This window comes from Sipha flava, unplaced genomic scaffold (genome assembly GCF_003268045.1).
Source record: "Sipha flava isolate LNK unplaced genomic scaffold, YSA_version1 328_pilon_pilon, whole genome shotgun sequence".
NCBI classification, from domain to species: Eukaryota; Metazoa; Arthropoda; class Insecta; order Hemiptera; family Aphididae; genus Sipha; species Sipha flava.
In genome coordinates this window covers 99,778-113,417 of record NW_020273016.1, presented here as the reverse complement: position 1 = coordinate 113,417, position 13,640 = coordinate 99,778, and the positions used below count along the sequence as shown (strand labels likewise).

General features: G+C 30.7%; 3 protein-coding genes across 3 annotated transcripts in view; 1 reads left to right on the top strand and 2 right to left on the bottom strand.

Moving 5' to 3' along the window:
* LOC112686889 (ATP-binding cassette sub-family F member 1) overlaps positions 1–592 on the bottom strand; it is a gene marked incomplete at its 3' end in the record, with an annotated part of 6,370 nt that extends 5,778 nt beyond the window's left edge. Inside the window, 2 exon segments of the mRNA XM_025559355.1 lie at positions 1–347; positions 488–592. Of these exon segments, the coding sequence (XP_025415140.1) occupies positions 1–347; positions 488–553 (413 nt within the window).
* Positions 593–5,383: 4,791 nt separating this feature from the next.
* LOC112686888 lies at positions 5,384–5,729 on the top strand. The gene has a single exon (XM_025559354.1). It carries the CDS (start codon positions 5,418–5,420, stop codon positions 5,727–5,729), a length of 312 nt encoding a protein of 103 aa, XP_025415139.1. The 5' UTR covers positions 5,384–5,417.
* A 4,225-nt stretch (positions 5,730–9,954) lies between these two features.
* Positions 9,955–13,373, bottom strand: LOC112686887. The gene is made up of 4 exons (XM_025559353.1): positions 13,370–13,373; positions 12,707–12,850; positions 10,129–10,290; positions 9,955–10,070 (listed from the first exon to the last, which is right to left on the bottom strand). Exons 1-4 carry the CDS (start codon positions 13,371–13,373, stop codon positions 9,955–9,957), a joined length of 426 nt encoding a protein of 141 aa, XP_025415138.1.
* Positions 13,374–13,640: the final 267 nt, after the last annotated feature.

The window sequence follows — 13,640 nt, the reverse complement described above, 5'->3', positions numbered from 1 at the left end:
GTTTCATCTGCTACTACTTCCTGTTCACAATATAGTATGTCGATGCTTGGTGGAACATCAAATAACCGTTCAGCAATATGTCTGAGTAACGTTGTTTTACCGTGACCATTTGGTCCAACCAAACCATACCGCCGACCTTGTGCGATAAGTAGACTGGCGTTGACAAATAAGTCCTGGCCCTTGGCTGCAATGCTAAAGCTATCAATTTTGATATCAACCGCATGTTCCATAGCTGCTAGTTGACCAGCTGTCTTTTGTATCTGTGATACTGAGAAATTGGCACCTAGCTCACTATGGCCCTGGCCTCCTTTTTTGGTCAACATCTCCATTTGTTTTTGATACTCCAACTTAATAGTAACACAACAAAATCAACAAATTATAAATAATTAAAGTTCTAATATTAATGAAACTCATTATTACAATAAAAGATGATTATTCAGGCCTGTTATATAAATTATAATAATAATATGGTCACAAAATTACTTACTTCTTTTTTCATTTTCTTTTTCTCTTTGTGGGAAAGATTATCAGATTTAGATTCTAGGTTCACCATTTCTTGATCACGTTGATCTAATAAGTATTCAAATATAAATAAAATATAATATAATATAATATAATGTAATATTATATGTTCATGTTGTATCAATTCATTTGTTTGTCATTTTATGTTATCATTTTCGTGCGATGCGTAGCGTATCCGCCATAGATCATATACAATATATACAATATAATTGTATATGATCTAAGGTATCCGCAGCCCTCGTCGGCGGCGGTGATAAGCCTCAGTATGCGACCGGCCGGGTACGCAATCGTGCTGTTATCATCGCATGAAGGTGTCGTTATTTCCACGTTTTCAAGTTTTGCGGTTATGTTTTTGTAAAAGTAAAAGTCATGTTCTCAGTGCCACAAAGTTTCATAAGTTCTCGTGTTTTTTGGTTTAGTGTGGTGGCATTGAGACATTTATCTTCATTTTGCGGTGTCCGGCGGCCTTAGCCTTCGTGGTGAATGTCGTCAGCCCCATATCGCTCTCGTTTTTGTGTCTTCGTGGTGTGCACATCAAATTTCATTTCGTTTCAAGTTTTCGTACGTCCGCAGCCACGTTTTTTGAGTAGTGTCATTTTCGTTTTGTGAATAACGTGTTTTTCATTCATTGTGTCATTATCCAGTGCTGTGGACCATTGCTGTTGTAAATACATGGATTTGATATGCACAGCGCGGATGGGCATTATCCAATTTCACTGAGTCCTCTGTAATTAGAAATCGAGGGCATACATCCTGCAAAGGTGTGTGAAATATTACTAATGTGTGATTATAAGTTGACGCATGATGCCACGTAGGGCCATTAAGACCATGGTAACACGTACTACCGCCAGAACGAGGACAACTTTCTGTACATCCTATTGCTGTTTGGTATATAAGTCAGAAGACATAAGGACTACTTCACTTGTATTCCGACACACACACTGTGCAAGTCGCCGGCAATTCCTTAGTCTTCATTTACTCTCTATGTTAAAATATATGTATTTGCTGTAATTGTATAAATTAAATAACTTTACTTATACATCTGGACTCTTATTTAATCAACCTTTAAACGATCACCTCCGCATATGTGTTGACAAGTTACCCGGTTCACAACAGGGAACAAATTTTGGTGCCGAACCAGGGATCTCTACAGTCGTCAAACGTCAACTACAGAGGTCTCTTCTCCGTTCACGAAGACAGCAGTCAACGTTGAGCGACACTCGAAGCGAACCAGTCGACAAGTCAACCATCTACGAAGGAACGTTTTTCTTTTCAAATGACCAGCAGATTGTAAGCATTTTTTAATTTTACTAATACATGTCTGATACGCGTCGTAGTAGTTTAAATATCACATTAGAGGACGAACTATCCTTACTTAATCTCTCTGAAACAGCTGTTCGTAAGATAATAGTAGGTACCACTGCTGATAATATGTCTGTAGCCAGTATGACGACCATGGGTGGTAATAGTGAGAGAGAGGTGTCCCCTGGAATGTTGAATACAACTAGTACTAAAGATAAGACCGTAGACCGAGTAGTAAAATTAATACCAGAATTTAGTGGAGGTGTGAATGAGGACTTAGTATTTTTTACCAATGCTTGTGATTTAGTTGCGGAGATAACTCCAGAAACAGATATTGACATTATGTTGAGGACAATCGTAACTAAGCTAAGAGGTCAGGCATATGAGGTAATAAAATATGAGACTATAAGTAGTCTAGAAGCATTAAAGGAATTATTGAAGAATGCTTATGAGAAACCTAAGAATGTAGCGTATTTGCAGATAGAGCTATATAGTGCGAAACAAAATTTTAAAGAGTCTGTAATAGAATATGTGAACAGATTACGTAACTTACTAAAAGAAGTTTCTGAAGGAAATACTCAAGGAAAATGTAAGAATGATGCACTAGTAATTAGCAATAATTTAAGGGAGCAAGCGTTAAATATATTTTTAGAGGGAGTTTCTAAATACATTAAAGTTATGGTTAAAAGTAAAAATCCTAAAACGTTAGAAGAGGCAGTACAGATCGCTTTAGCAGAGGAAAAAAATAATTTAACACAACATAACAATAATAGTAATAACTTTGATTAAGAAAAAGATAGGACTAAAAATAGATCCGCTCAAAGTTATAATAAGGGTACGTGTCATACGTGTGGAAAGTATGGACACTATGCTAGGGATTGCCGAAATAAAAAAGATAAAAACATCGATAGTAAAAATACTAATAAACCAATTGTTAGAACTTTTGTAATATGTGCCTTCTACTCTAAAAATGGGCATACGGAAATCTAGTGTTATAAAAAGAAAAATTTAGAAAAAAGGAAACAAAAGGAGGAAAATAATTCGGGAAACGAGACACGACCACAAGAATAGAAAGCCCTTGTGTGGTCGGTGATCTTAGGGGCATACATAGTGTAATGCAAGTAACCGTAGCATTAGAAGACTATCATATCGAATGCGAGTCTTCTAGTTTTATTAATAATAAAGCCGAATTTCTAGTAGATACCGGTAGTAGAGTTAATGTTGTTCGTTTGGCAGAGTTAAAAGAGAACGTAAAATTAATACTCGGTAATCAAATATATTTAAAGGGAATAAATAATAAATTAACAAAAACATTAGGTATAGTAGAAATTCCATTAGTAGTGAATAATACTAAAATAGGGAGTACAATGTTCTATATAGTAGAAAATGAGGTAGCCACGATTAAGTCTGGAATATTAGGGCAAACGTTTTTAAAATTATAAAAATCGATGATAAATTTAGAATACGACACAATTACATTGGAAGGTGAAATAAAAATTCCACCACGCGTAGAATATATTATGGCATTGGCCACCCATTCAGTTGCTCGTGACCAAGAGCACATATTAATTGAACGTACCGAAATAAAAGACCAATTGATAATAGGGAATGTGTTAAGTACAGTCAGGAATGGGCACGTATTAGTTAGTGTTATTAATTTATCGGACGAGGAAAAAACGTTAGCACCATTATGTCTAAACCAATTAGAATTCGAAACATTCACGGATGTAATGATAGCTCAAGTAAATATAGAGGACACGGATAGTAATAAATTAAAAAATCCTGCTCGAATTGTGGAAAGGTATTAGAAAAGATGTAAAAAAATATATAAAAAGTTGTAGGTCATATCAACAAAATAAGTATTCAAAGAAAAATAAGATTCCCATGGCCATAACAACAACATCTACTAAACCGTTTCAAAAGATATTTTCGGATGTAGTAAGAAAATTAACTACATCTTATAAAAACAATTCATACATACTAACAATTCAGGATGACCTTACAAAATTTTTATTAGCAATTCCGATAGAAGATCACAGGGCTAATACAATTGCAAAGGCATTTGTAACCAACTTCGTATGTATTCATGGATTACCCATGAGTATGTTGACCGATAATGGACCTGAATTTGTTAGCGAAATATTTAATAAAACCTGTAAAATTCTAAAAATAGTTAAAATGTTGGCTAGCCCATATCACCCACAAACCAATGGGGGGTTGGAAAGAACACAAAGAACACACAGGGTAATTAAAGAAATGCTACGGCATTATGTCGATAAGTATGCACAAGACTGGTGTGAACATTTACCATTTGTAGTATTTTCATTTAATTCAGCTGTACATGAAAGTACTCAATATCAACCGTACGAGTTACTTTATGGTAACCCAGTTCACGTACCATCATCATTACAAAGACAGTTAGAACCCTGTTATACTTATGATAATTATGCATATGAAATGAAACAAAAAAGGCAGTTAACTTATCAGGAAGCTAGAAACACTTTGTTAAAAACAAAAATTAAAACTAAGGAATATTATGATAAAGATAATAAAGTAGAGGCAATACATGTAGGTGATAGTGTTAGTGGTAGATAACACTAGGAAGACTAAACTTTCTCCTATACGGATAGGTCCATATATGGTAACAGAGATTGAAGGGGAATATAATATAAAAATACAAAAAGACAAACGTGTAGTGACAATACATAGAAATAACGTTAAGTTATTTCATGAATAAATAAACAATTATAGAAGAGTTATAAGCTCTATGAGGAAGTCGAAAGATTGGTAGTCAGAGGATTTTACTGTAAAAAAGTCAGAGGTGGTACACAACTATAAGGGAAATCTGAACAAGTTTCAGAAACCAAAAGAGGAAACTCACTTTTGACTATAATACCTATGGTAAGGCATCTGCATACTAATTGTCGTCTTCCTGTAATAGTGTTTGACTATATTACGTATATCATGTACAAAAAGTATACTTGATATTTATATATTCAGTTTATTTAATAGAAAAACTATTTTTTTTAGATATTATATTATATTCATTGCTATGAGCAAATATATATACATTTAATCCAAACCGTACCAGATCTCGATGATGTCCCATGAAAGTGGGATGTATTTCGAAAATCAGGGATCATTGCGGTTGACAAATTCGGATTGGAAATTTTTAATATATATTAAGTTAAATAATTTTAATTTAAGAACTATAAATACTATGGAATTTTATAATAAAACATTAGGGCTTTGTAATAAACTAACAAACGCCTATAGCGCGAAATTCGAAAACGATTGCAATAACTTCCGTTTAGTTTCTAACTCGCTGGAAAAAGAAATTTTTAGGAAAAAATTTTTTATGTTACAGTCAATTGACGATTCCGAAGTAAATCCAAGAATAAAAAGGGGTTTAATTAATAAAGTAGGGAATATTCAGAAAACATTGTTTGGTACATTAGATAATACGGACGCAGAATTATACAATAAACAAATTGAGGAATTGCAAATCAGTAATACTAACATATTGAGGATACTAAAAAAAGCAAACTAGTATATTAAAAGCAACTGAAAATACCTTTAGGGAAGCTCGTAAAATGCAGGAGCAAATAAATACATTAAAGCTTTTGTACGACCAATTAGCAATCCATGTTAGCGAAACATTTGTAGATTATGATATAACCGAAGCGCGATCCAACATAAACAGTCAAATATCATTACTAACGCTATTATTCCAACAGCTAATATTTGAAACGGACACCATATGTGATATAATAATGGCCGCTGAAGGAGGAATTATACACTCCAGCATAATCTCTGTGACCGAGTTACGTAAACAATTAAAAGATATATCTTTGAATTTAACGCGGGAACAAAAATTACCGTTTGATTTGAACATTATGAATTGAGTAAAATGTCTAGGTTAAATATAGTATATTCAAACGAAACGCTGATATTCGAAATAATCAATAAATTTTAATAAATCCTTTAATAAATAAACCCTTTAATAAATCCAATAGAGTTAACATTATATCATGTAATACCATTACCTGTTAGAAAAAATAATCATTTTATGTATATAGTACCTGAACTCAACTACATGGCCATTTATAAAACTCACGAGTACTATTTAACACTATCGTCACATCAAATAGCAACGTGTAAAGAGTTAGCAACATGAACTTTGTGTCCGGAAACTCAACCCCTAAGGTTAGGAACAACTGAGGTTCCTTGTGAGAAAGAGTTATTCATAAAACCAACTAGTATGCCAGCCACATGCTCAATTAGGTATTTAGACATAACGCGAAGTGTGTATCATAATACTTGGATATTTATTATAAAATCTATGGATAATTTGGCAATATCATGTGAAGACAGAGACCAAACCATAAATACACAGTTAACAAGGATAGGAGCAATAACTTTAGCCGAAACATGCAGGGCATATACACCCCAGATGGTACTAACACCTAATAGGCATTTAAATTCATCTAATTATGTGGACTTTATTCCAGAGACGGAATTAGTAACAAATTTAACAATCCCCAATTTTATAAAGACAAAATTAAAAAAGGTAATAACGCATAGTAAACCCATAATAAAATTAAATGATATGGGGGATTATTCAAAATCAATAAGTGAATTAGATTTAATGATAGAAGAGGAGATAAATCGAAATAAATTAGAAAACAAGAGTGATTTGCATACATATTTGTTCATAATTATAGTGGTAATAGCGATAACATACGTGGGTGTAAAGATAATAAAAAAACAGAAAAATAAACGGACTTTACATATTTTAAAGCGCAGTATAGTGGTACCTCGAAACTCACCAGATGTAGAAATGATAAATATATAACCATATATTCTAGCTATTGGATCGTATCATGACGTGTGTAGTAGAATTAAAACTTGCGCACCAGAAGTGTAAAATTTAATATATGTGTACTAACATTAGAAAATAAGGAACATTTTTGTAATAAATAAGTACTACATATTATATAATTGTATATCAGTATATTTTGTAAATATAACAAACAGTGGTAGCAGGTATGGAGGTTTTTCCTGTCGTTAAATCATCATTTTGTTGGGGAGGTGTTATAAGTACATGGATTTGATATGCATAGCGCGGATGGACATTGTCCGATTTCACTGAGTCCTCTGTAATTAGAAATCGAGGGCATACATCCTGAAAGGTGTGTGAAATATTACTAATGTGTGATTATAAGTTGACGCATGATGCCACGTAGGGCCATTAAGACCATGGTAACACGTACTACCGCTAGAACGAAGACTACTTCACTTGTATTCCGACACACACACTGTGCAAGTCGCCGGCAAGTCCTTAGTCTTCATTTACTCTCTATGTTAAAATATATGTATTTGCTGTAATTGTGTAAATTAAATATCTTTACTTATACATCTGGACTCTTATTTAATCAACCTTTAAACGATCACCTCCGCATATGTGTTGACAAGTTACCCGGTTCACAACATTGCAGTTGTTTCGTTGGTGACTGTGCTTGAATAGTCGCACGTACCAATTCTGTGATTTATTTTCATTTATACACAGCGTTGTGCCGTCATAGGCAATTGTCTAATCACAGGGCTGGTGCGGTCGCGTGGATGGAATCAGCCATTTCAACATAGTCACAAGTTAGTATTGGTCGACCATATTTGTTTCATTTGTGTTTAAAGGCCGAAAAAGATAAACACACTTAATAAAAGTTGAAGGTATTAATATAAAATCCAAGATAAGATATATTTTGTTGGGTATTAGTGCATTACATATAATCTTAAAGGATATAAAATTATAATTAATAAAGTATTAAATTGCGAATTGAACGAGGACAGTTAATGTAATTTAACCCTCGGAGAAATTCCTGTAATTAAAAATGTGCAAACTACATCATGTGACACTGTAAGAAGTTTCAGCCAATATAAATCAACACTATGATACAATCGCTAATTATGTTTTATTGGTTCCCTAAAGCAATGTTTCCCAACCTTTTCGTAATGGCGACCCACAAATTTACTGCTTGTTGATTGGCTGTTTGCGCAACTGATATTAATATTATTGAAGTATTCGCACCGTGATCTATTCTTTAAACACTGCGTTACGGTAGAGAGTGAGAGGATTAATTGTAATTAAAACAAAACAAAACACTTAAATAATGAATGTGTACTGTAATTAAAAATAATAGATAAAATAATGGATAAAATAATGTATAATATACTAGATCCAGCTTAACTGGAGTTGTGAACACGGCAAACCGTGGAGCCGTGTAATCGCGTCTAGACCGACTGACTACGTGACCCTCTCCGTGTGAGCGCCTCGGCCCGAGCGAGTCCTGGAATATGTCCACTCGGCAGATTCCAAAGGCTCGCTCGCATGTCCGCAGTCACGTAGGCCAGTGAAAGAATTGATTGACTATACAAAAATAAAATATACAGGGTGGACATAATTGTACAGGGTACAACATTATAATAGATAGAAATTATATTTATATTAAAATTTAATTAGAATTAAATAACAGTTAACATGGATTGTCTCAACAAAAACATTTCTTAAATGAACAAAAATGCCAAATATAAAAAAAAAAGTAGATAACATATCTATTAACTGAATTATTTTAAAATGTTATATAATTAATTTGTCTAAATTTCAAAAAACATGTTACCTAAGCCTTCATTTGTAGAAACTGTAATTCCTTCATCATTAATAGCATCAACATCATGTTGTTCAAGAGCCACTTCTTTGACATTAATTTGTGGCACTTCACTGATATCAGTTGTTTCTTGGTCTACTATAACTATAAACATACCTCAACATTTTTAATATATACAATTGTGAATATAATTAAAAACATGTCAAATATACAAACCACTCTCAGTAATTGGAACAGTGGTAATGTCTTCCTCGACGTTTTCATTTTATTTTTTCTTCTTTTTACTTTTCTTTTTCTTTTTTTCTTCTATGGTGATTATAGTTTCATTTTCTTTAAAGTTATTGACCTCAGATTTATCTGAAAAATAAATAACAATTTGTATGTATGTTACAAAAAGTGAGCTATTTTTCATTTATCATTCAATCATTGTAACAACCTCATATCGATGATGATAAGACAAAATTTATATGGCCAGACAGTGGAATATTAACTCTTTCTGATAGTCAAAGTCTTACTATCTTGTAACAATAATATAAGGAGATATTTAATTTTAAAACTTTGAGCATATAGAACCCTTCTGTTTAGACGATGATAAACATGAGATCTAAATGATATTTTTGAGGGTTATTATTACTCAAACTATAATCTAAACCTATGGAAAATGATTTGGCCTTAAATATAACATCAGTATTAGAAAAAAAAATCTTTTATCAAAAACTTGTATGATAAATAAAATCGATATATTGCAATATAAATGCATATAAGGCTATAATTAATGAGAGTTAGACATCTAAATAGTTCTAGTAAAAATAATAATAATAAGTTGTTAAAATAACAATCAAAATTTAATCGAGTAATGCCCATAAACCTAATTCATTATTAAATGTTTGAAATTACCTTACTTAATACACATTTTTAATTGTTAAATATTAATAATTGTAATTCCATAGTCGATTCACTAATGTTATTACTTTAAAAACTATTTTTTTTAAGTTATATCATTACTTGCATATAAATCAGTAGTAATTTAAGGTTTGGCAAATACAAAACACAAGTATTTTGTATTTCGATAATCGTGAAATACTAATTTATCAAATACTGCTTTGTATTAGAGCTCTTAATACACGTGAATTCACGGAATTCACGTGTCACGAGTCACGTGTAAAATTCAAAATAAAAACGTATATCCTTAACTTAATACTGTACTAATAATATTTATTTAAAACTTCAAGTGTATAACATAAAATTACTAATTTTACCATTGTAAAAATGGATATATATTTTGGATAAACACGTATTTCACGTGACACGTGAATTCCGTTATACGTGTTTTAAGAGCTCTACTTTGTACTATAATATTAATAATTAGAGTTCATTAGGAACAAGTATACGTAAAGTAGTTTGTCTATAGACAAACTTAATTTCAAAAAACTTTACCTGTTGCAACATTATCTTCTGTAACTTTTTAAGCAGTATTATCAACATCTTCTACAGCTTCTTGGTTATTGTCGAAGTCCAAGACAGGTTGTTTATTATCTTCAGAATTAGAATCATGATCGACTTGACCAATATTATTTTCAACTTTATTAAATGCAATTTATTATTATCCTCAACAAATCAGTATATATAAGCAACTTACATGATTCTGTATCGTCGTCATCATCCTCCAAATCAAATTTTTTTTTCCTTTTGTTTTTTTTTTTTGACAATTTCCCTGTTGTAACTTTTATTGGTTTATTGATATCTTCTTCATCTGATGGTGGTGGTGTAATCATATTTTCTTCTGTATTGACATCATCAGCTATATAATAAAAAATATGTGAATAATGAAAATAAAATGTTCGTTAATAAACACATACAATTAGAGATGTCTCGTTAGAAAAGTTCCCGGTAAATGTTCCTGGGAAAAGTTATTTTCCCAGGAATTTTCTTTTAGACTACTTTTCCAACTTTCCCGAATATTATGATTATTATTTTAACACATGATGTATCAAATTATTTTATTTAGAAAAACTGGTGTCTTGGTATATCATTAGTATATCATTACCAAGGCTCGGAACTTTATGCGCTAAGAAATACTAAAATATGCATTAAAAAACATCAAAATATGCGGTATAATATGCAGTAGAAAATTGGAAAATAATTGCTTAAAAAATAATAAACCGACTACTGATTAGTGTACCAGGGGCGTATTTATAGGGGGCCGATAGGGCCTGAGCTCCCTCCGAAATGAAAAACACCATTGTTAAAGATTGTTATTTTTAATATGGATATATCTTAATGCTGGGGGTTTCCAAAAATTTGTCGCGACACTGTGAATGTTTCTTATGCGATAATTTAAAATTTTTATATTTATAAAATATATTTATTCTTTTAAGAAAATATGTGGTGAATTTTGAGTGACTCTAATAAAAAATTTGTTTATTACAATGTAGTTTTAACTTTTAAAAAATAATAAATCGTTAAAAAAAATTGAGTTTCTTATTTCTCTGATGGTGTAAAGACAGTCGAGAAGTCTTATAGTGTTAAAGTAATTTTTTTCGTAATAGTGTACTTCCTCCTTCCCTTTCACCCATAAGTCAAATACATAATCGGCCCCTCCGAAATGAAAACCTATATACGTCACTGTAGTGTACACTGTACAAAGAAGACGCTTGTATGCAGATTTATGCAGTATTGTAACGAACAGAAATAATATTGTGTATAAGCTGATAACCTGATGGTTACACATAATTGTTCATGAATGTTTATGTTTATGGTTATATAATTTGTTTATGTTATGTTACAAAATATTAATACAGTGGTAAATTTGTATAAAAATAAATACGGTCGGCGGTAGTCACTATTACGAGTTCTCGGTACTATAAAGATTATAATATTATTGTTAAGTGCATTGGGAACCGGAGCAATACAAATAAAAATCATTGATGAATAAATTTATAAATAATATTTTGTCAAACGATATAAAACTTAGAATTTTGGTTGTTATACATCTAATATTTTTTTATTAAACTGTTGTATGCCAGATCGGGTAAACTCGGTAGAGTCCGTCGGCACTACAGTAACGTTTTTTAAGTTCGCACTTTAGAAAAAAAACACCACGAGGAAGTTCTCAATTCAACAATTTTATTAAAAGTATTTATTTTATTGAGTCGCTGAAAATTATAATATAGAAAGAACGATTTTACAATTGCTTGGTTGTTACACGACTGCTCGATAACGGGTGGTCAGGCGTGTATGTATAAAATGGATAAACGCATAGTCAGCATTTGTCCCCACATATTAACATATATATACTTAACAATAATATTAATAATAAGTATAATAATAATATACTATAATATGCTGCGGTGCACATAACAAAACTATATATTTTTTTTAAAAATTTTATTAAACCCATGAAATATGCATATAAATGTTCTTAAACCCAAAATATGCGAATTGTTACTATAAAAATAACAAAATATGCAAAATTATGCAATAAAATTTTTTAAATCTAAAATATACATACTATGAATCAAATTTGTATCGAATCAGAATTTCAATATGCACTTTCTAGACAAATATGCAAATGCCTAAAGTTCCGAGCCTTGATCATTACTAATATAACTCAATTTGTACTTAAAAATAGTTTAAAAATACAGTATTAAAATATTTGGTATTAATGGTATTGTATTTTTCATTTGTGAAATTATAAAGTTTGGCAAGAAGTTAAATAATATTATGTGGATTATTGTTATGAATATTTTTTTAGTTATTTAATTTGTATAGTTACAAATAACATAATAATAAAATATTTCTTAACTTCATATTAATATAGAATTTGAATTTTAGTATTTTAGAACGTCATGTAGCCAATAGGAAGGATAATTTAATTAAAACAAATATTTCCTGAACTTTTCTGACATGGGGAATATTCCCGGTACTATCCTACATACAATTTATCATGGATCAATTATAAATAAGTAATTAAGAATAAAATAATATTTTTACTACCATCTCTTTTTATCATAATTCATATGAAGTTGAACATTTAATTATAAAATTACAGCAATTTCTTATATGAAAAATATTATTTGATGTATTATGTTTTAGAAATTTCAATTATATGCAAAATGAGTATTTATGTTTTAAGATTGGACACATAAACCATACATTTTTGTAGGTGTATTTTAAAATTAAGAGTTAAAACAAATAAAAAATAATAATAATAATACCTGTAAATTTATCTTCCAAATCTTGCTGATTTTTATTCTTTTTTTTGTTTTTCTTAGAAATTTTATTACCACGGATTGGCTGTGGAGGTTCATCTATTTCATCGTCAGCATTTATTTTGTTGGCCGCCAATAAATCAACTGAATCTACATTTTCAGTTCATGAAACAAATTTCAAAATGCTTACAATTAAAATAAATAATCAAATTTAAAATTTCATAATATTGCATACCTTAAGTTCAGCAACTTCGGTGTTAAGAAGATAGGATGTTTAAGATATTAATTAAACTTTAAATTAATTACAATTCATTTATAAAAATATTCTAAGTCCAAACATTTAATTTACTATGTAAACATGCGTGAAGGTACTTCCTACAATCAAACTAAAAACAATCTTAATATTGGTCTATTTGGGACTACCCTATATACCCTGTTCTTGTGCGTTACACTTGACTCGGACATGGGTTATGTTTTAAGTAACTTATACATTTGAAATTTAATATCAAGTTCATAAAACACATTCGTTTTTAATTTTCATTACCTATTCTATACTTGATTGGTTGGCCTCGCGATTATCTTTCGCATGACTACCCTTCTTACATCTTTTACATTTAACGATGATAACTTGTTATTACTTATATTTGCGTGTAAATATTTGGTATGCACCCATGGTTATTTGATCATTGAAACTACAATAGTGATGTCTATATATGGAGTTTATAATAAGAGTTATTCTAACACTCTTTACACTATTAATGTAATCTCCCTGTGTAATGGAAATTGTAAGGGTGTATATTTATGTATGCCCCTAAAAATAATTACTTTCTTTTATTTTCTCATTTTAATAAAAATATTAATATTACACCTTTAAAACGTATACTTAACCACCTGACTCATAAATCTATTATTGAAGTTTCACAATATCATATCTGAAGAG